The 19,543-nt window shown below is 60.9% G+C and overlaps 2 protein-coding genes across 2 annotated transcripts; one reads left to right on the forward strand and one right to left on the reverse strand.

Annotated features, from left to right (window-relative positions):
• Window positions 1-1,754: 1,754 nt before the first annotated feature.
• On the forward strand, window positions 1,755-4,691 carry LOC309583800 (uncharacterized protein). The gene is made up of 4 exons (XM_082299613.1): window positions 1,755-1,891; window positions 2,878-3,094; window positions 3,243-3,421; window positions 4,488-4,691. The coding sequence occupies exons 2-4, from the start codon at window positions 2,893-2,895 to the stop codon at window positions 4,587-4,589; spliced, it is 483 nt and encodes a 160-aa protein (XP_082155739.1). The 5' UTR covers window positions 1,755-1,891; window positions 2,878-2,892; the 3' UTR covers window positions 4,590-4,691.
• Window positions 4,692-7,446: 2,755 nt separating this feature from the next.
• Window positions 7,447-18,935, reverse strand: SAE1 (SUMO1 activating enzyme subunit 1). Its single transcript, XM_082299739.1, has 9 exons — window positions 18,707-18,935; window positions 18,096-18,207; window positions 16,798-16,971; window positions 13,322-13,464; window positions 13,140-13,239; window positions 10,421-10,526; window positions 8,998-9,142; window positions 7,729-7,798; window positions 7,447-7,633 (listed from the first exon to the last, which is right to left on the reverse strand). The coding sequence occupies exons 1-9, from the start codon at window positions 18,805-18,807 to the stop codon at window positions 7,538-7,540; spliced, it is 1,047 nt and encodes a 348-aa protein (XP_082155865.1). The 5' UTR covers window positions 18,808-18,935; the 3' UTR covers window positions 7,447-7,537.
• Between the last annotated feature and the right edge of the window lie 608 nt (window positions 18,936-19,543).

Consider the following 19,543-nt stretch of genomic DNA (forward strand, 5'->3'; position numbering starts at 1 on the left):
CTGTCCCCTCTCTCTCACCTGTCCCGTCTCTCTCACCTGTCCCCTCTCTCTCTCACCTGTCCCCTCTCTCTCACCTGTCCCCTCTCTGTCCCCTCTCTCTCTCACCTGTCCCGTCTCTCTCACCTGTCCCCTCTGTCCCCTCTCTCTCACCTGTCCCCCCTCTCTCTCTCACCTGTCCCCTCTCTGTCCCCTCTCTCTCTCACCTGTCCCCTCTCTCTCACCTGTCCCCTCTCTCTCTCACCTGTCCCCTCCCTCTCTCACCTGTCCCCTCTCTGTCCCCTCTCTCTCTCACCTGTCCCCTCTCTCTCACCTGTCCCCTCTCTGTCCCCTCTCTCTCTCACCTGTCCCCTCTCTCTCTCACCTGTCCCCTCTCTCACCTGTCCCCTCTCTGTCCCCTCCGCCCCCCCCCTTTTTCCCGCGCTCTCCCGCGCTCCGCTGGAGACAGCGAGCTCCGCGCTCTCCCATTGGCTGCGGCCGCGGCCGCTCCGTCCAATCACCGCGCGGCGCGGCGGCGCGCGGGCCCGGGGGGCGGGGCCGCCGTGACCGGCGGGGAACGGGACCGTGGGGGGGGGGGGGGGGGGAGGAGGAGGGAGCCCCCCCCGGTCAGAGGTCAAAGGTCACGCCGTGACACCCCCCCCTTCCCCCTCCCCTTTCCCACGCGTGTCCCGAGATATTGGGGGGGGGTCCCGGGGGTCCCGGGGGTCGCGGGCGGGGACTGGCGGCGGCGGCGGCGCCTGGTTGGCCCCTTCCCGCTGTTACCGGGGCGGCGGCGGCCGCAGCTTCGCCTGGAAACGGGGGGGGGGCGGCGGCTGAGTGGCTGCGGCGACCCCCGGGACCGCCCCGGGACCCCCCCCCCCGGCAGAGGGGGTGGGAAAGCCCCGCGTGGGGAGGGGGGACACGGGACCCACGTGGAGCCCCGAGCACCCCCGGGATTTTGGGGGGCGGGAGATGGTTGTTTTGGGGTGGGGGTCGCAGTTTTGGGGTGTGTGAGGATTTGGGGGGAGTCCCGATGTCGGGGAGGGGGGGGGACGGCGCGATTTTGGGGAGTTTTGTCAGAATTTGGGGGGGGTCCCGGTCTCTGGGGGGGGGCGCGATTTTGGGGAGTTTTGTCAGAATTTGGGGGGGGTCCCGGTCTCAGTGGGGGGGCGCGATTTTGGGGAGTTTTGTCAGAATTTGGGGGGGGTCCCGGTCTCTGGGGGGGGGGAGGGGGATTTTAGGGAGTTTCGTCAGAATTTTGGGGGGGGGGTCCCGATGTCAGTGGGGGGGCGCGATTTTAGGGAGTTTTGCCAGAATTTTGGGGGGGGCGGGGGAGGAAGGTCCCAATTCGTGGTGGGAATTTGGGGGGGGGGGGGGAGAAGGTGCAAATTCGTGGTGGGAATTTTTGGGGGGGGGGGAAAGAGTCCCAATTCGTGGCGGGAATTTTGGGGGGGCGGAAGGTCCCAATGCGGGGTGGGAATTTTTGGGGGGGGGGGGAAAGAGTCCCAATTCATGGCGGGAATTTTGAGGGGGGGGGGGGGGGAAGGTCCCAAATCGTGGTGGGAATTTTGGGGGTGTCCCAATTATTTTTTTTTTTGGGGGGGGGGGGAAGGATTCTCTCAATTCCAGCGGGGACTATCCCAAATTTGGGGCGGGGTGGATCACAATTTGGGGAGGGGGAGGTGGGGGGGATCCCCCCCCCCCGCCCCCCTTCTCTGTCCCCCCCCCCACCCCGGGCGGCCGCACAAGCCCGAACTTGTCCGGGGCGGGGCGGGGCGGTGACGTCACGCGCGGGCGGTGACGTCACGCGTGGGCGTGTCCCCCCCCCCGCGCGCGCGGCGCCGCCGCCGCCAGACCGAGCCGGTGCCGCCGCCGGTGCCGAACGCGCCCGTCCCGAGCGGTTCATGCGGCTGCCGTGAGTGCGGGGAGGGGGTCCCGAGGGGGGCACACGGGGTAGGGGGGCGAGGGGAGACCCCCGGGAATGAGGAGGAGAAGGAGGAGAAGGAGGAGAGAGGGAGAGCTCGGGGGGTCGCGGGGACAGCGCGGGGACACGCGGGGATTGATGCGGGAGGGGGGGGGGGGGGGGACGGACAGTGAACGGGGGAAGGTGGGGAGGGGTCGCGGGGGTCAGAATTGGGGGGGGGGGGGGTGAGGGGAGAGCGGACGCGGCGCGGGACGGGGACACGCGGGGGTCGGGGGTGGGGACACCCGGCTGGGACTGGGGGGGGGGGGGGAACACGCGGGCACGGCCCCGTGGGGTGGGTGGGGGTCGCGGAGCCTCGGGACCCCCACCCCGGATGGGTGGGTGGGTGGGTGGGTGGGTGAGGGGGGTGGTGGGGAGGGAAGGGGGGGGGAGGGTGTGAGAGGAGCGACGCGGGACGGGGGGGGGACCCACGCGCGACACGGAGGGAACACGACCCCCCCCCCCCCCCCCACCATCCCCACCCCTTTTCGGGGTGAGGGGGACCCACGCGGGGGTCGCAGCCCCTCGGTAGCGTGGGGAGGTGGGGGGGGGAGGGGACACGCGGGGGTGACAGGGACCTGGGGGGGCGTGGGGTGAGGGGGGCGTGGGGGGCGCGGACCCCCGCGGGTTTTTAAATGGGGAGGGGGGGGGTCCCACGCTGAGCCCCTTTCCCCCCCCCCCCCCCAACGGCGCGGGCAGGGCTGGGGGGGGTCTCGTGGGGGGGGTGGGACACGCGGTGTGGGATGGGGGGGGGGGAACACGCGGGGGTCCCCACGCGTGGCCGGGGGTCGCAGCCCGGTTTGTTTACAAACACCGCCCGCTCCCGCCGCGCCCCCTGGCGGCCGCTGGGTTTATTTTTTTTTGGGGGGGGGAGGGAGGTGTGGACGACCCCCCCCCCCCAATTTAGGGATCGGAACCCACGCGTGTGTCGCCCGCAGAGCCCCCCGGGAGCGATGGCCAGACCGCTGCGGGAAGGGACCCTCGGGGAGCCCCCAGCCCCCCTCCCCTCGCACCCCGCCTGCGGGGGGGGCGGGGGGGGCGCGGCGCCTCCCCCCCCTCCCCCTCCACGCGGGACCCCCCCCTCAACGCGCCTGAGCTGCGGGGACCCCCCCGGGACCCCCCCCAATTTGGGACTTTATGGTTGGGGACCCCACGGTGAGTGCTGGGCTGGGGGTCCCCAATTCCTGGGGGGGGGGGGGGGTCCCCAATTCCCATCCCGAGCCATTCCATGGGAAGCCCCCTCCCCACGCATTTTTTGGGGGGGGTGTGTGGCCCATCCTGACCCCCCCCCCTCCCCCCCCAGGTGTTTTCCCCCCCACGGAGGACGCGGAACACGAGGGGACCCCCCAAATTGAGGGGGGGGCTGTCCCCAATGGGCACCTGCCCGGACCCCCCCCCGCGGCCCCCCCCAGCCCCGAGCAGATTTTGGGGGCGCGGTTGAGGCTCCTGGGAGACGCCTTCCAGCACAGCTACGAGCGCCAGGTGAGGGGGACCCCAAAATTTGGGGGAGGGAGGGGGCGGGGGACACCCCAAAATTTGGGGGGGAACCAGGAAATTTAAAGCGGGGGGGGGGGGGTTACCCAAAATTCTTCTCCTTCCCCAGCCCATTCCTGGTGTTTTCTGGTGTATTTTGGGGTGGGGTCCCCCAAAATTAAGAGCTCCAAAATTTAGGGGGGATGGGTTTAAATTGGGGGGGGTCATCCTTAGGGAGCTTTTTTGGGGGGGGACACCCCAAAATCCTCCTTTCCCCCCCCCCATCCGTCCAAGTCCTGCTCCCCCAGGGCTGGATTTTAGTGGGGTGGGAGAGGCTGGAATTGGGGGCACACCCCAAAATTTAGGGGAGACACCTAATTGAGTGGGAACACCCCAAAATCAGCCAGAACACCCCTGCAAACAACTTTTTTTGGGGAGAAAACCCCTAAAATCCCTTTTTTTTTTTCCCCTCATCCCCAGTACTATCATCCCACGGGTGGGTTTTGGGGGGTGGGAGAAGCTGGAATTTGAGGGGACCCCCCCCAAATTTAGGGAAAACGCCCAAACATTTAGTAGGAACACCCCCAAAACCAGGCGGGACGCGACTTATTTTGGGTGGGATATTCCTCCGAAACACTGCAAAATTTCGGGGAGAAATGCTAAAATTGAGTGGGAACACCCCAAAATCAGCCCAAACACCCCTCTTTGGAGGCTTTTTTAGGGGACGCCCTCCCCCAAATCTCTCTTTTTCCCCATCCCAGCACCGTCCCTCCAACTCCTGCTCCCAGGGGCTGCATTTTGGGGAGGGGTGGGAGAGGCTGGAATTGGAGGGGACCCCCCAAAATTTAGGGAAAACGCCCAAAAATTCCGTAGCAACACCCCCAAAACCGGGCGGGACGCGACTGTTTTTTTTGGGCTATCCCTCCAAAAATCCCTCGTTTTTCCCCCCATCCCAGCACTGCTGCTGCCGGGGTTGTGTTTTGGGTGGCGGGAGGTGCTGTAATGGAGGGGTTACGCTAATGAGCGGCGTTAATTACCGGCGTTAATTACGGTTAATTACGGCTCGTCCCCACAGCGGCGCGGCCGGGGGTTGTTCTGGGGGCCGCTCTTCCGCTGGGTGGCGCCCTGGCTCGGGGCGGCGCCCGCAGCGCCCCTGGCGGCGCGGGGGGGGAACTGACCCCGAAAACACCTGGAAAACACCTGGAAAACACCTGGAAACAGCTGGAAAACACCTGGAAACAGCTGGAAACAGCTGGAAAACACCTAGAAACACCAGGAAAACACCCACGGGACACTCGTGGGGACAGCAGGGGGATCTGTGACCCGCCCTCCCCAAGTGACAAGGCACAACTCTCCCCCTCCCCCCCCCGCCCGAGTTGGTTGCGCCCACCCACCCCCCCCCCAATTTTATTTATTTGTGTGATTTATTTATTTGGGGGGGTGGGCGTCCTAAAATTGGGGCGGGGGTCCCAAAATTGGGGCAGGGGTCCCAAAATTGGGCTGGGCCCCCCCAAAAATGTGGCAGGAAGGGGGAGCTCCTCCCCCCCCCCCCCCCCCAAAAAAAAACACCCCAAAAAAGGGTCTGTAAATGCTGTAAATTGGGGGGGTTTTGGGGAGGAAAATGAGGGGAACCCCCCCAAAATGGTGCTGGGAGGGGGGAGGGGGTCAGGACCACCCCCCAAATTCCCCCCACCCCCCGGGGGGGTGTGTATATGTTGTATATGGGGCGAATTTGGGGTGAATTTGGGGGTTTTTGGGGAGGGAGGGGCTGTATATTTTTTATGGGGGGGGGGATATGGGGGACCCCCCCTGGATGGTGCTGGGGGGGGGGGGGCAGACCCCCAAAATCCCCCCAAATCCCCCCAAAAAGGGGCTGTACATTTGTATATAGGGTGTACATAGGGGGCTGTACAATTTTGGGGTGCCCTGTACATTTTTTGGGGTGCCCTGTACATTTTTGGGGGGGGGTCTGTACATTTTGGGGTGCCCTGTACATTTTGGGGGGGTCCTGTACATTTTTTGGGGGGGGTCTGTACATTATGGGGTGCCCTGTACATTTTGGGGGGGTCCTGTACATTTTGGGGTGCCCTGTACATTTTGGGGTGGGCTGTACATTTTTTGGGGGTGTCCTGTACATTTTTAGGGGTGCCCTGTACATTTTTGGGGGGGGGGTTCTGTACATTTTGGGGGGGTTCTGTACATTTTGGGGGGGTTCTGTACATTTTTGGGGGGGTTCTGTACATTTTTAGGGGTGCCTTGTACATTTTTAGGGATGCCCTGTACAATTTTGGGGTGCCCTGTACATTTTTGGGGGGGGTCCTGTACATTTTTGGGGGGGGTCCTGTACATTTTGGGGGGGGTTCTGTACATTTTTAGGGATGCCCTGTACAATTTTGGGGTGGGCTGTACATTTTGGGGGTGCCCTGTACATTTTGGGGGGGTTCTGTACAATTTTGGGGCGGTTTGGGGTGTACACGGTCGGTGCCGTTTTTGTACCTTTGTTTGCAATAAAATTCATTTCGAGAGCGGAGCCTTTGGGGAGTTTTAGGGGATTTGGGGGGGGGGCCTATAGGATCTGGCAGGGTCCTATAGGATTTGGGGGGGTCTATAGGGTTTGGGGGGGTCCTATAGACCCTTTATAGGATCTGGGGGTCCTATAGGATTTGGGGGGGTCCTGTAGGATTTTGGGGGTCCTGTAGGATTTAGGGGGGTCTATAGGGTTTGGGGGGGTCCTATAGGATTTGGGGGGGGTCTATAGGATTTGGGGGGGTCCTATAGGATTTGGGGGGGGTCCTATAGACTCTTTATAGGATCTGGGGGTCCTATAGGATTTGGGGGGGTCTATAGGGTTTGGGGGGGTCCTGTAGGCTCTGGAGAGGTCCTATAGGATTTGGGGGAGGAGTTCTATGGGGTTTGGGGCATCTGTAAGGTTTAGGAGGTCTTACAGGGTTTGGGGACCTATAGGATTTGGGGGGTGTCTATAGGATTTGGGGGGGGTGTCTATAGGGTTTGGGGGCTCTATAGGATTTTGGGGGGTTCCATGGGGTTTGGGGGCTCTATAGGATTTTGGGGGGGTTCTATGGGGTTTATGGGGTCTATAGGATTTTGGGGGGGTTCCATGGGGTTTGGGGGCTCTATAGGATTTTGGGGGGGTTCTATGGGGTTTGGGGGCTCTATAGGATTTTGGGGGGGTTCTATGGGGTTTGGGGGCTCTATAGGATTTTGGGGGGGTTCCATGGGGTTTAGGGGCTCTATAGGATTTTGGGGGGGTTCCATGGGGTTTGGGGGCTCTATAGGATTTTGGGGGGGTTCCATGGGGGTTTGGGGGCTCTATAGGATTTTGGGGGGGTTCTATGGGGGTTTGGAGGCTCTATAGGATTTTGGGGGGGTTCCATGGGGTTTGGGGGCTCTATAGGATTTTGGGGGGGTTCCATGGGGTTTGGGGGCTCTATAGGATTTTGGGGGGGGTTCCATGGGGTTTGGGGGCTCTGTAGGATTTTGGGGGGTGTCTATAGGGTTTGGGGGCTCTATAGGATTTTGGGGGGGTTCCATGGGGTTTGGGGGCTCTATAGGATTTTGGGGGGTGTCTATAGGGTTTGGGGGCTCTATAAGATTTTGGGGGGGTTCTATGGGGTTTGGGGGCTCTATAGGATTTTGAGGGGTGTCTATAGGGTTTGGGGGCTCTATAGGATTTTGGGGGGGTTCTATGGGGTTTGGGGGCTCTATAGGATTTTGGGGGGGTGTCTATAGGGTTTGGGGGCTCTATAGGATTTTGGGGGGGTTCCATGGGGTTTGGGGGCTCTATAGGATTTTGGGGGGGTTCCATGGGGTTTTGGGGGCTCTGTAGGATTTTGGATAGCCTGTAGGATTTTTGGTGGGGGAAGAGGAGGGGAGATTTGTCCACGACATTTTTGGAAATCCTCCAAACTTCGGGATTCCCCCCCCCCCTCCCCCTTTCCCTCCCCAAATTCCAACCCCCAAAATCAGCCGGGTTTTTTGGTTTTTTGGTTTTTCTAGGAAAACCTTTATTAACCCCACTCCCCCCCTCCCCCCTTAAAACTCCTCGGGGGGGGCGGGGGGGGGGGTTTGGGGCACCCCAAAACCCCTCCCCGATTTGGGGTCCCCTCAGCGGGGGGGTCCCAGGCACTCCACCATCCCCTGGCCCCGCACGCCGTCGAAGAAGAAGAAGTTGTTGTGGGGGGGGTCCCGCTGGGACAGGGCCTGAGGGGAGGGGGACACGAGGAGGGGGTCACAGGGGATTTAGGGACACCCCCAAATCGCCCCCAAATCCCCCCCAAAATGCCCCAAATCCGTACCTTGACCACCTCCTGGCCCAGCACGCCCCCGACCACGGCGCACACCGGGGCCATCTCCGAGAAGCAGAAGCTGGGAGGGGGAAGAAAGAGTGGGGGAGGAGGGAGAGATTGAAGTGGAAAATCCCGAAATGGGGTGGATTCAGCCCAAAAAATCGGGGGGTGGGTACTTTGAAAAGCCCAAGGGTTTATTCTCAAAAGGAGCGATAGAAAAGCCTGAGGTTTCAGCCCAAAAAAGGGAGGGCTGAGGTCTTTAAAACCCCCAAGGTTCGACCTCAATGGAGAATTTGGAAAATTGTGAGGTTTCACCCCAAAAAAAGGTTCTTAAAACGCTGATGTTTCACCCCAAAAAATGAGGGCAGGGCTCCCTAAAACCCCAACGTTTCACCCCAACGAAGTTTTTTAAAATAGTAAAGTTCTGTCTTCCTAAAAGGCTCCTTAAACCCCAAGATTTAACCCCAAAAAAGCTTCTTAAAATAGTAAAGTTTTGCTCCCTAAAAGGTTCCTTAAACCCTGAGGTTTCACCCCAAAAAAGCTTCTTAAAATAGTGAGGTTTTGCCTCCCTAAAAGGCTCCTTAAACCCCGAAGTTTCACCCCAAAAAAGCTTCTTAAAGCCCCAGTTTCCCCCCAAAAGGCCCCGGTGGTGACACAAATCCCCCCCTGGATGTCCCCAAAATCCCAGAGAGGGACACAGAACCCCCCTGGGTGTCCCCAAGGCCCCAGGCTGGCCCTGCCTGGCTCCGGTGTCCCCAGGATGTCCCCAGGATGTCCCCAGATGTCCCCAGGATGTCCCCAGGTATCCCCAGGGTGTCCCCAAGGTTCTCAGGTGTCCCCAGGTATCCCCAGGGTGTCCCCAGGTATCCCCAGGGTGTCCCCAGGGTGTCCCAGGATGTCCCCAGGTATCCCCAGGTATCCCCCAGTGTCCCCAGGTGCCCCCAGGTGTCCCAGGATGTCCCCAGGTATCCCCTGGGTGTCCCCAGCTATCCCCAGGATGTCCCCAGGTGCCCCCAGGATGTCCCCAGGGTGTCCCCAAGGTTCTCAGGTGTCCCCAGGTATCCCCAGGGTGTCCCCAGGGTGTCCCCAGGTATCCCCTGGGTGTCCCCAGGATGTCCCCAGGTATCCCCAGGGTGTCCCAGGATGTCCCCAGGTGCCCCCAGGATGTCCCCAGGTATCCCCCAGTGTCCCCAGGTGTCCCCCAGGGTGTCCCCCCGGTGTCTCCAAGGTTCTCAGATGTCCCCCAGATGTCCCCAGGTGTCCCCAGGTGTCCCCTACCTGTGGAAGTGCTCTGGCAGCAGCTGGCAGCCCACGCCCAGCGCCTCCAGCACCTCCCGGCGCAGCCGCAGCAGCCGCTCCGAGTCCTCGGCGCCGCTCCGGGGGGACGGGTCCCGGCCGGTCTCGGTGCGGAAACGCAGCAGCACTGCGGGGACAGCACGGGGGACACGGTGGGGACACGGGGACAGCACGGGGGACACGGGGACAGCACGGGGGACACGGTGGGGACAGCACGGGGGACACGGTGGGGACACAGCGGGGACAGCACGGGGGACACGGTGGGGACACAGCGGGGACAGCACGGGGGACACGGTGGGGACAGCACGGGGGACACGGGGACAGCACGGGGGACACGGTGGGGACACGGGGACAGCACGGGGGACACGGGGACAGCACGGGGGACACGGTGGGGACACGGTGGGGACACGGCGGGGACAGCACGGGGGACACGGGGACAGCACGGGGGACACGGTGGGGACACGGTGGGGACAGCACGGGGGACACGGCGGGGACAGCACGGGGACAGCACGGGGGACACGGGGACAACACAGGGGACACGGGGACAGCACGGGGGACACGGTGGGGACACAGGGACAGCACGGGGGACACAGGGACAGCACGGGGGACACGGCACAGGGGACACGGGGACAGCACGGGGGACACGGTGGGGACACGGCACGGGGGACACAGGCACAGCACAGGGGACACGGTGAGGACATGGGGGACACGGTGGGGACAGCACGGGGGACACGGGGACAGGGGACACGGCACAGGGGACATGGGGGGGACAGCACGGGGGGACAGCACGGGGGGACACGGCAGGGACACAGCACGGGCAACATGGGACACGGTGGGGACACGGGGACAGCACGAGGGACACGGTGGGGACACGGCACGGGGGACAAGGGACATGGTGGGGATACAGTGGGGACACGGGGACAGCACGGGGGACACAGGGACAGCACGGGGACACGGTGGGGACACGGCACGGGGGACAAGGGACACGCTGGGGACACAGGGACAGCACAGGGGACACAGCAGAGGGGACACGGGGACACAGTGGGGACACAGGGACAGCACAGGGGCCACCATGGGGATGGGACACGGGGACAGGGGACACAGGGACAGGACAAGGGACAGCACAGGGGCCACCATCACAGGGACAGGGCCACCACGGGGAGGGGACACGGGGACAGGGGACACAGGTACAGGACAGGGCCACCACAAGGAGGGGACATTTCGGGGCCCGCAACACCCGAGCTCTTCCCGCTTATCCCCAGATTCCCGCCGGGAATTCGAACTCCCGGTGGGAAAAATCAATAAAAAAAAACCCCCTGAAAGGCCCTAAAAAAAAAAAAAAGTGGAAACGGGGCGGTTTTGGGGGTGGTTTTTTTTTCCCCAAGGAAAAGGCTCGGGAATTCACCTTGGAGCAGGAAGTAGTCGGGGGCCGTGCGTCGCAGCGCCGCCGTCGCCTTCTCCCCGCGCCACTCCACGGCCAGGGCATCCCGCAGCAGGCAGAATTCCAGGCGCTGGGAATTCCGGGGGAAAAAGGAGGGATTTTGGGTGTGGGAAAGGACAGAATGTCCCTGGGCAGGCAGAATTCCAGGCGCTGGGAATTCCGGGGGAAAAAGGAGGGATTTTGGGTGTGGGAAAGGACAGAATGTCCCTGGGCAGGCAGAATTCCAGGCGCTGGGAATTCCGGGGGAAAAACGCGGGATTTTGGGTGTGGGAAAGGACAGAATGTCCCTGGGCAGGCAGAATTCCAGGCGCTGGGAATTCCGGGGGAAAAAGGAGGGATTTTGGGTGTGGGAAAGGACAGAATGTCCCTGGGCAGGCAGAATTCCAGGCGCTGGGAATTCCGGGGGAAAAACGCGGGATTTTGGGTGTGGGAAAGGACAGAATGTCCCTGGGCAGGCAGAATTCCAGGCGCTGGGAATTCCGGGGGAAAAACGCGGGATTTTGGGTGTGGGAAAGGACAGAATGTCCCTGGGCAGGCAGAATTCCAGGCGCTGGGAATTCCGGGGGAAAAAGGAGGGATTTTGGGTGTGGGAAAGGACAGAATGTCCCTGGGCAGGCAGAATTCCAGGCGCTGGGAATTCCGGGGGAAAAACGCGGGATTTTGGGTGTGGGAAAGGACAGAATGTCCCTGGGCAGGCAGAATTCCAGGCGCTGGGAATTCCGGGGGAAAAACGCGGGATTTTGGGTGTGGGAAAGGACAGAATGTCCCTGGGCAGGCAGAATTCCAGGCGCTGGGAATTCCGGGGGAAAAAGGAGGGATTTTGGGTGTGGGAAAGGACAGAATGTCCCTGGGCAGGCAGAATTCCAGGCGCTGGGAATTCCGGGGGAAAAAGGAGGGATTTTGGGGATGAAGGGAAGGAAAAGAGCGGGGCTGGCTCGGGATTCCCGTGGGAATCTTGGGATGTGCCCCCAATTAAAGGGCTTTAAGGAAACGTTAATTACGGCCGGGGTGGGAATTTGGGAGCAGGATCCGCTGGGGATCTTTGGGAATAAGATCCTGGGGAATCCTGGGGATCCCAAAGCGGGGAGTTGGGAGTTTTCCCGGTTCCACAGGGACAGGGAAATGGGGAATTCTCCCCATTTCATGGGGTCAGGGATTGGGGAATTCCCGGGGACGAACGCCCGGCCCCGGCCCGTGGGCTCCGGCATCCCAAAAGCGCATCCCGAGGATTTCCTGGGATGCAGCTGCTTCCCCCCCCCCCCGTGGCATTCCCGGGACATTCCCGGCCCAGGGGACGTTCCCAGCCGGATTCCGAGCACCCCAGGAATCCCAAAGGAATCCCAAAGGAATCCCAAAGGAATTCCAAAGGAATCCCAAAATCCCAGGGGTTCCGCTGCGCCCGGGAAATTCCGGCTGGGAGGGGACAGGGAGGGGTTGGGGACACCGGGGAGGGCTCAGGGCAACCTAAAAGGGGCTCGAGGCCACCTAAAAGGGCTCAGGGCAACCTAAAAGGGACTTGGGGCCACCTAGAAGGGGCACAGGGCCACCTAAAAGGGACTTGGGACCACCTAAAAGGGACTTGGGACCACCTAAAAGGGCTCAGGGCCACCTAAAAGGGCTCAGGGCAACCTAAAAAGGACTTGGGACCACCTAAAAGGGACTTGGGACCACCTAAAAGGGCTCAGGACCATCTAAAAGGGGACTTGGGGCCATCTAAAAGGGACTTGGGGCTACCTAAAAGGGGCTCAGGGCCACCTAAAAGGGCTCAGGGCAACCTAAAAAGGCTTGAGGCCACCTAAAAGGGACTTGGGGCCACCTAGAAGGGGCTCAGGGCCACCTAAAAGGGCTCAGGGCAACCTAAAAGGGACTTGGGACCACCTAAAAGGGCTCAGGGCCACCTTAAAAGGGCTCAGGGCCACCTTAAAAGGGCTTGAGGCCACCTAAAAGGGACTTGGGGCCACCTAAAAGGGACTTGGGACCACCTAAAAGGGCTCAGGACCATCTAAAAGGGGACTTGGGGCCATCTAAAAGGGACTTGGGGCTACCTAGAAGGGGCTCAGGGCCACCTAAAAGGGCTCAGGGCAACCTAAAAAGGCTTGAGGCCACCTAAAAGGGACTTGGGGCCACCTAGAAGGGGCTCAGGGCCACCTAAAAGGGCTCAGGGCCACCTAAAAGGGACTTGGGACCACCTAAAAGGGCTCAGGGCCACCTTAAAAGGGCTCAGGGCCACCTTAAAAGGGCTCAGGGCAACCTAAAAGGGCTTGAGGCCACCTAAAAGGGACTTGGGGCCACCTAAAAGGGACTTGGGGCCACCTAAAAGGGCTCAGGACAACCTAAAAGGGACTTGGGGCCACCTAAAAGGGGACTTGGGGCCACCTTAAAAGGGCTTGAGGCCACCTAAAAGGGACTTGGGGCCACCTAGAAGGGGCTCGGGGCCACCCCAAAAGGGCTTGGGGCCATTGGGACCATTTTGGGAGGTCTATCCCGGGTTTTTGGGCTCTATCCCAGGATTTTGGGAGGTCTATCCCGGGTTTTTGGGTTCTATTCCGGGTTTTTGGGCTCTATCCCGGGTTTTTGGGCTCTATCCCAGGATTTTGGGAGGTCTATTCCGGGTTTTTGGGCTCTATCCCGGGTTTTTGGGCTCGTATCCCCCCCAGATCCCCCCGGCCCTGCCCCCACTGACCTTCTTGACCATGGTGGTCTCGGCCGGGTCCAGCCGGGCCCGTTTGGCCTCGGGCCCATCCTCCACGCCCGCGCTCACCTTGGCCACCTTGGGCTTCTCCCTGAGGGCACGAAAAGCCAGGAATGGGGCCAGGAACGCCCCAAAATCCCGGGATTTCGGGGCATTTCCACCCCCAGACTCACTCCACGAACTCGTGGTCGCCCAGGTCAGCGAACATGTAGCCGTGGTAGCCAAAAACGTCGCCGGTGAAGAACTTGATCCCGTTCTTGTGGCAGATCTGGTTGATCCTCACCATGGATTCCCGGGAGCAGCAGGTGAGGCACACCTGGAGGGGAAATTCGGGATGTTAGCCCTGGATCCGGGGGGGGTTTATGGGGGAAAAGCTTCCTGGGGTAGTGGGAAGAGCGGGATGGGGCTGGTTGTTCTTCTTTCCTGTCCTAGCAGGGAATTCTACCCCAAAATGGGGTGATTCTACCCCAAAATGGGGTGATTCTACCCCAAAACGGGGTGAATCTACCCCAAAACGGGGTGATTCTACCCCAAAACGGGGTGATTCTACCCCAAAAAGGGACAATCCTGCTCCAAAAAGGGATGGTTTTATCCCAGAATGGGATGAACCTGGCTCAAAATGGGATCATTCCACCCCAAGTGGGGCAAGTCATCCCAAGATGGGACAATTCCCCCGCAAAATTGGCACGATGTGGTCCCAAAACGGGACAATCTCACCCCAAAATAGGAGGATCCTGCCCCAAAATGGGACAAACCCACCCCAAAATGGGATGGCCCCGCCCCAAAATGGGAGAATCCTGCCCCAAAATGGGAAAACCCTGCGCCAACACAGGACGATCCCACTCAAAAATGCAACATTCCCACCCAAACCGGGGGTAATTCTGCCCCAAAATGGGACAATCCTACCCTGGAACGGGATAATCCAACCCAAAATGCGACGGCCACACCCCAGAATGGGATAATCCTGCCCCAAACCGGGACAATCCCGTCCCAAACCGGGACAATCCCACCCCAAACCGGGACAATCCCACCCCAAACCGGGACAATCCCACCCCAAACCGGGACAATCCCGCCCCAAACCGGGACAATCCCATCCCAAACCGGGACAATCCCGCCCCAAACCGGGACAATCCCGCCCCAAACCGGGACAATCCCATCCCAAACCGGGACAATCCCATCCCAAACCGGGACAATCCCGCCCCAAACCGGGACAATCCCATCCCAAACCGGGACAATCCCATCCCAAACCGGGACAATCCCGTCCCAAACCGGGACAATCCCATCCCAAACCGGGACAATCCCGCCCCAAACCGGGACAATCCCGCCCCAAACCGGGACAATCCCGCCCCAAACCGGGACAATCCCACCCCAAACCGGGCCAATCCCATCCAAACCGGGCCAATCCCGCCCCAAACCGGGACAATCCCGCCCCAAACCGGGACAATCCCGCCCCAAACCGGGCCAATCCCGCCCCAAACCGGGCCAATCCCGCCCCAAACCGGGCCAATCCCGCCCCAAACCGGGCCAATCCCGCCCCAAACCGGGCCAATCCCGCCCCAAACCGGGCCAATCCCACCCCAAACCGGGCCAATCCCGCCCCAAACCGGGACAATCCCGCCCCAAACCGGGCCAATCCCGCCCCAAACCGGGACAATCCCACCCCAAACCGGGACAATCCCATCCCAAACCGGGACAATCCCGCCCCAAACCGGGACAATCCCATCCCAAACCGGGACAATCCCACCCCAAACCGGGACAATCCCGCCCCAAACCGGGACAATCCCATCCAAACCGGGACAATCCCGCCCCAAACCGGGCCAATCCCACCCCAAACCGGGCCAATCCCACCCCAAACCGGGCCAATCCCACCCCAAACCGGGACAATCCCATCCCAAACCGGGACAATCCCATCCCAAACCGGGACAATCCCACCCCAAACCGGGACAATCCCACCCCAAACCGGGACAATCCCGCCCCAAACCGGGACAATCCCATCCCAAACCGGGACAACCCCGCCCCAAACCGGGACAATCCCATCCCAAACCGGGCCAATCCCGCCCCAAACCGGGACAATCCCATCCAAACCGGGACAATCCCATCCCAAACCGGGACAATCCCATCCCAAACCGGGACAATCCCGCCCCAAACCGGGACAATCCCGCCCCAAACCGGGACAATCCCGCCCCAAACCGGGACAATCCCATCCAAACCGGGACAATCCCATCCAAACCGGGACAATCCCATCCCAAACCGGGACAATCCCACCCAAACCGGGACAATCCCGCCCCAAACCGGGACAATCCCGCCCCAAACCGGGACAATCCCATCCAAACCGGGACAATCCCATCCCAAACCGGGACAATCCCATCCCAAACCGGGACAATCCCAGCCCAAACCGGGACAATCCCAGCCCAAACCGGGACAATCCCATCCCAAACCGGGACAATCCCATCCAAACCGGGACAACCCCGCCCCAAACCGGGACAATCCCGCCCCAAACCGGGACAATCCCGCCCAAACCGGGACAACCCCGCCCAAACTGGGACAATCCCGCCCCAAACCGGGACAATCCCGTCCCAAACCGGGACAATCCCATCCCAAACCGGGACAATCCCGCCCCAAACCGGGACAATCCTGCCCCAAACCGGGACAATCCCGCCCCAAACCGGGACAATCCCGTCCCAAACCGGGACAATCCCATCCCAAACCGGGACAATCCCATCCCAAACCGGGACAATCCCATCCCAAACCGGGACAATCCCGCCCCAAACCGGGACAATCCCGCCCCAAACCGGGACAATCCCATCCCAAACCGGGACAATCCCATCCCAAACCGGGACAATCCTGCCCCAAACCGGGACAATCCCGCCCCAAACCGGGACAATCCCGCCCAAACCGGGACAACCCCGCCCAAACTGGGACAATCCCGCCCCAAACCGGGACAATCCCGTCCCAAACCGGGACAATCCCATCCCAAACCGGGACAATCCCGCCCCAAACCGGGACAATCCTGCCCCAAACCGGGACAATCCCGCCCCAAACCGGGACAATCCCGTCCCAAACCGGGACAATCCCATCCCAAACCGGGACAATCCCATCCCAAACCGGGACAATCCCATCCCAAACCGGGACAATCCCGCCCCAAACCGGGACAATCCCGCCCCAAACCGGGACAATCCCATCCCAAACCGGGACAATCCCATCCCAAACCGGGACAATCCTGCCCCAAACCGGGACAATCCCGCCCAAACCGGGACAATCCCGCCCCAAACCGGGACAATCCTGCCCCAAACCGGGACAATCCCGCCCCAAACCGGGACAATCCCGTCCCAAACCGGGACAATCCCATCCAAACCGGGACAATCCCATCCCAAACCGGGACAATCCCATCCCAAACCGGGACAATCCCATCCCAAACCGGGACAATCCCGCCCCAAACCGGGACAATCCCGCCCCAAACCGGGACAATCCCATCCCAAACCGGGACAATCCCATCCCAAACCGGGACAATCCTGCCCCAAACCGGGACAATCCCGCCCCAAACCGGGACAATCCTGCCCCAAACCGGGACAATCCCGCCCAAACCGGGACAACCCCGCCCCAAACCGGGACAACCCCGCCCCGTGACTCCGGGAGTGGCCGTGGCTACCGCGTCGAACTGCGTGAAGAACTCCTGGGATTTGCTCTCGACGCTCTCGGCGTCGGCCTTGACGTCCACCATGGGGTTGAGGCTCTGCGCCCGCTCCAGCGAGGCCTCGGCGCGGTTCCGGCCCAGGGACCCCACGGGGATCAGGAACTGCGCTCGGGTGTCCTCCGGGGACACCTGGGGGACAGCGGGATCAGGGTTCCAGGGGGTGGGAATGAGGGGAAACCTCCCCTCCCCAGGGCTGGGTGGGGTGAAAGGAGTAAAATTGCCCAGTTTTGGGGCTATTCCTGAAGGGAGGCAAAACTTTACTGTTTTAAGAGGCTTTTTGGGGTGAAAGCTTGGGGTTTTAGGAGCCTTTTAGGGAAGCAAAACTTTACTATTTTAAGAAGCTTTGTTGGGGTGAAACCTCGGGGTTTTAGCTGCTTTTTAGGGAGGCAAAACCTCACTATTTTATGAAGCTTTTTGGGGTGAAACCTCGGGGTTTAAGGAGCCTTTTAGGGAGGCAAAGCTTCACTATTTTAAGAAGGTTTCTTGGGGTGAAACCTCAGGGTTTTTAGGAGCTCTTTACAGAGGCAAAACCTCACTATTTTAAAAAGATTTTTTGGGGTGAAACCTTGGGGTTTTAGGAGCCTTTTAGGGAGGCAAAACCTCACTATTTTAAGCTTTTTTGGGGGGAAACCTTGGGGTTTAAGAAGCCTTTTAGGGAGACAAAACTTTACTATTTTAAGAAGCTTTGTTGGGGTGAAACCTTGGCGTTTTAGGAGCTTTTTAGGAAGGCAAAACCTCACTATTTTATGAAGCTTTTTGGGGTGAAACCTCAGGGTTTAAGGAGACTTTTAGGGAGGCAAAGCTTCACTATTTTAAGAAGGTTTCTTGGGGTGAAACCTCAGGGTTTTTAGGACCTCTTTACAGAGGCAAAACCTCACTATTTTAAAAAGATTTTTTGGGGTGAAACCTTGGGGGTTTAGGAGCCTTTTAGGAAGGCAAAACCTCACTATTTTAAGCTTTTTTGGGGGGAAACCTTGGGGATTAAGAAACCTTTTAGAAGACAAAACTTTACTATTTTAAGAAGCTTCTTTGGGGTGAAACGTTGGGGTTTTAGGAGCCTTTTAGGGAGGCAAAACTCGGGATTGGGGATTAAATCCCAAAATGGGACCATCCAAACCACCCCCCCCTCACCTGTGAGGGTCCAGCAGGGTGAGACCCTGACCCCAGCCAGGATGAGGCTGTGCCCAGGGGACACCCAGGTGTGTGCCCAGGTGTGTGCCCAGGTGTGTGCCCAGGTGTGTGCCCCCCCTCACCTGTTGGTGGTCCAGCAGGGTGAGGCCTCTGACCCCGGCCAGGATGAGGTTTTTGGCCACCTCGGCCCCCAGCCCCCGCAGCCCCACCAGCAGCACCCGCGACGCCCGTAACCTGTGGGGGGGAATCGTGGGAAAAGGGCTCGGGAACGCGGAATGAGAACCCCAAAGGGGCTGGAGCGGCCCCGCGAGGGGATAAATCCTAAGGAATGAGAATACAGAACCCCCCAGACCCCTATAGAGACATCTTTAACCCCTATATGCGGACCCCACCCCCCCAAGGCTAAATAAAGATCCTCCAGAGCTCCTATAAAACCTCTTTAAAGCTTCTATAGAGCTTCTCCACCTCCTATAGGGCCCCTCAAAGCCCATACAGGGACCCCCCAGCTCCTATAAGCCCCCCAGCTCCTATAGGGTGCCTTCGCAGCTCCTACAGGGGGCCCCTAAACCCCTACACAGCCCACCCTACCCGTATAGGGCCCCTCCAGACCCCTGTAGGGATCCCTCCCGGCTCCTATATGGAACCCCCATGCCCCTGCAGAACCCCTCCAGACCCCTATAGGAACCCCCGAAGCCCTTATACGTTCCCCACAGAACCCCCCAGCCGCACCGACCGTTTCTGGGCCTCGAGCCCCCAGAGCCGGATCTGCCGGTCGTACTGGGCCGCCTCCTCCTCGCTGATGCCGCCAGGGCCGGACTCGTCCTTCTCCACCATCGCGGCGGTCCCTGAGACCCCCTCAGGGTCCCTCACGACCCCTCAAAGCCCCTCAGACCTTTCAAACCTCTCAAGGCCCCTCTCGACACCTCAGAGCTCCTCACGGTCCATCAAAGCCCCTCACGACCCCTCAAAGCCCCTCACGACCCCCCCAGACCCCTCACGGTCCCTCAGACGCCTCACAGCGCCCCCTGGCGGCCCGCGCAAACCCCCGCGCAGCGCCCGCCGCCGCTCCACATCCCTTCGGGCTGGGGGGGAAGCACCGAATCCACTCCCGGTGCTCGCGGCCCCTCAGGAGAAAACAACGCCCAGAGGTTTCTCCTTCCGCCGTTTCACGCCGGTGTGACGGCGTGAGGCCGAGGTCACGGGTTTTGGGGGCCTCCCCGTGCGCCGTGTGGCACAGCCCGTGTTGTTTCCCCCCCCTCCCTCCGGGCTGAGATGGACTCGTCCTCCGCTCTTTGAGGGCGTTCCCGCCATCCGCCATCGACTTCGTCAATCTCCGTCAACCTCATCGGGAGACCTTCGGAAACGTTCCGAGCGCACCTTCGGAGGCGTTCGGAAGTCTTCGGAAGCCGCTGGACAACTTGGGCGACATTCCGAGAGCTTTGGGGAAGTTCGCGGAAATCCCATGATTTCCCCATCCCAAAGAAACCAAGTGGCCAAACCGATGGAAAAATCCCGTCAATAATCAGAAAAATAGGGTTTGGGGTGGTTTTTTTTCTCTCCTGGTTTTATA

The sequence above is a fragment of the Coloeus monedula genome, assembly GCF_965178545.1.
Source record: "Coloeus monedula genome assembly, chromosome: 33".
Classification (NCBI taxonomy): domain Eukaryota; kingdom Metazoa; phylum Chordata; class Aves; order Passeriformes; family Corvidae; genus Coloeus; species Coloeus monedula.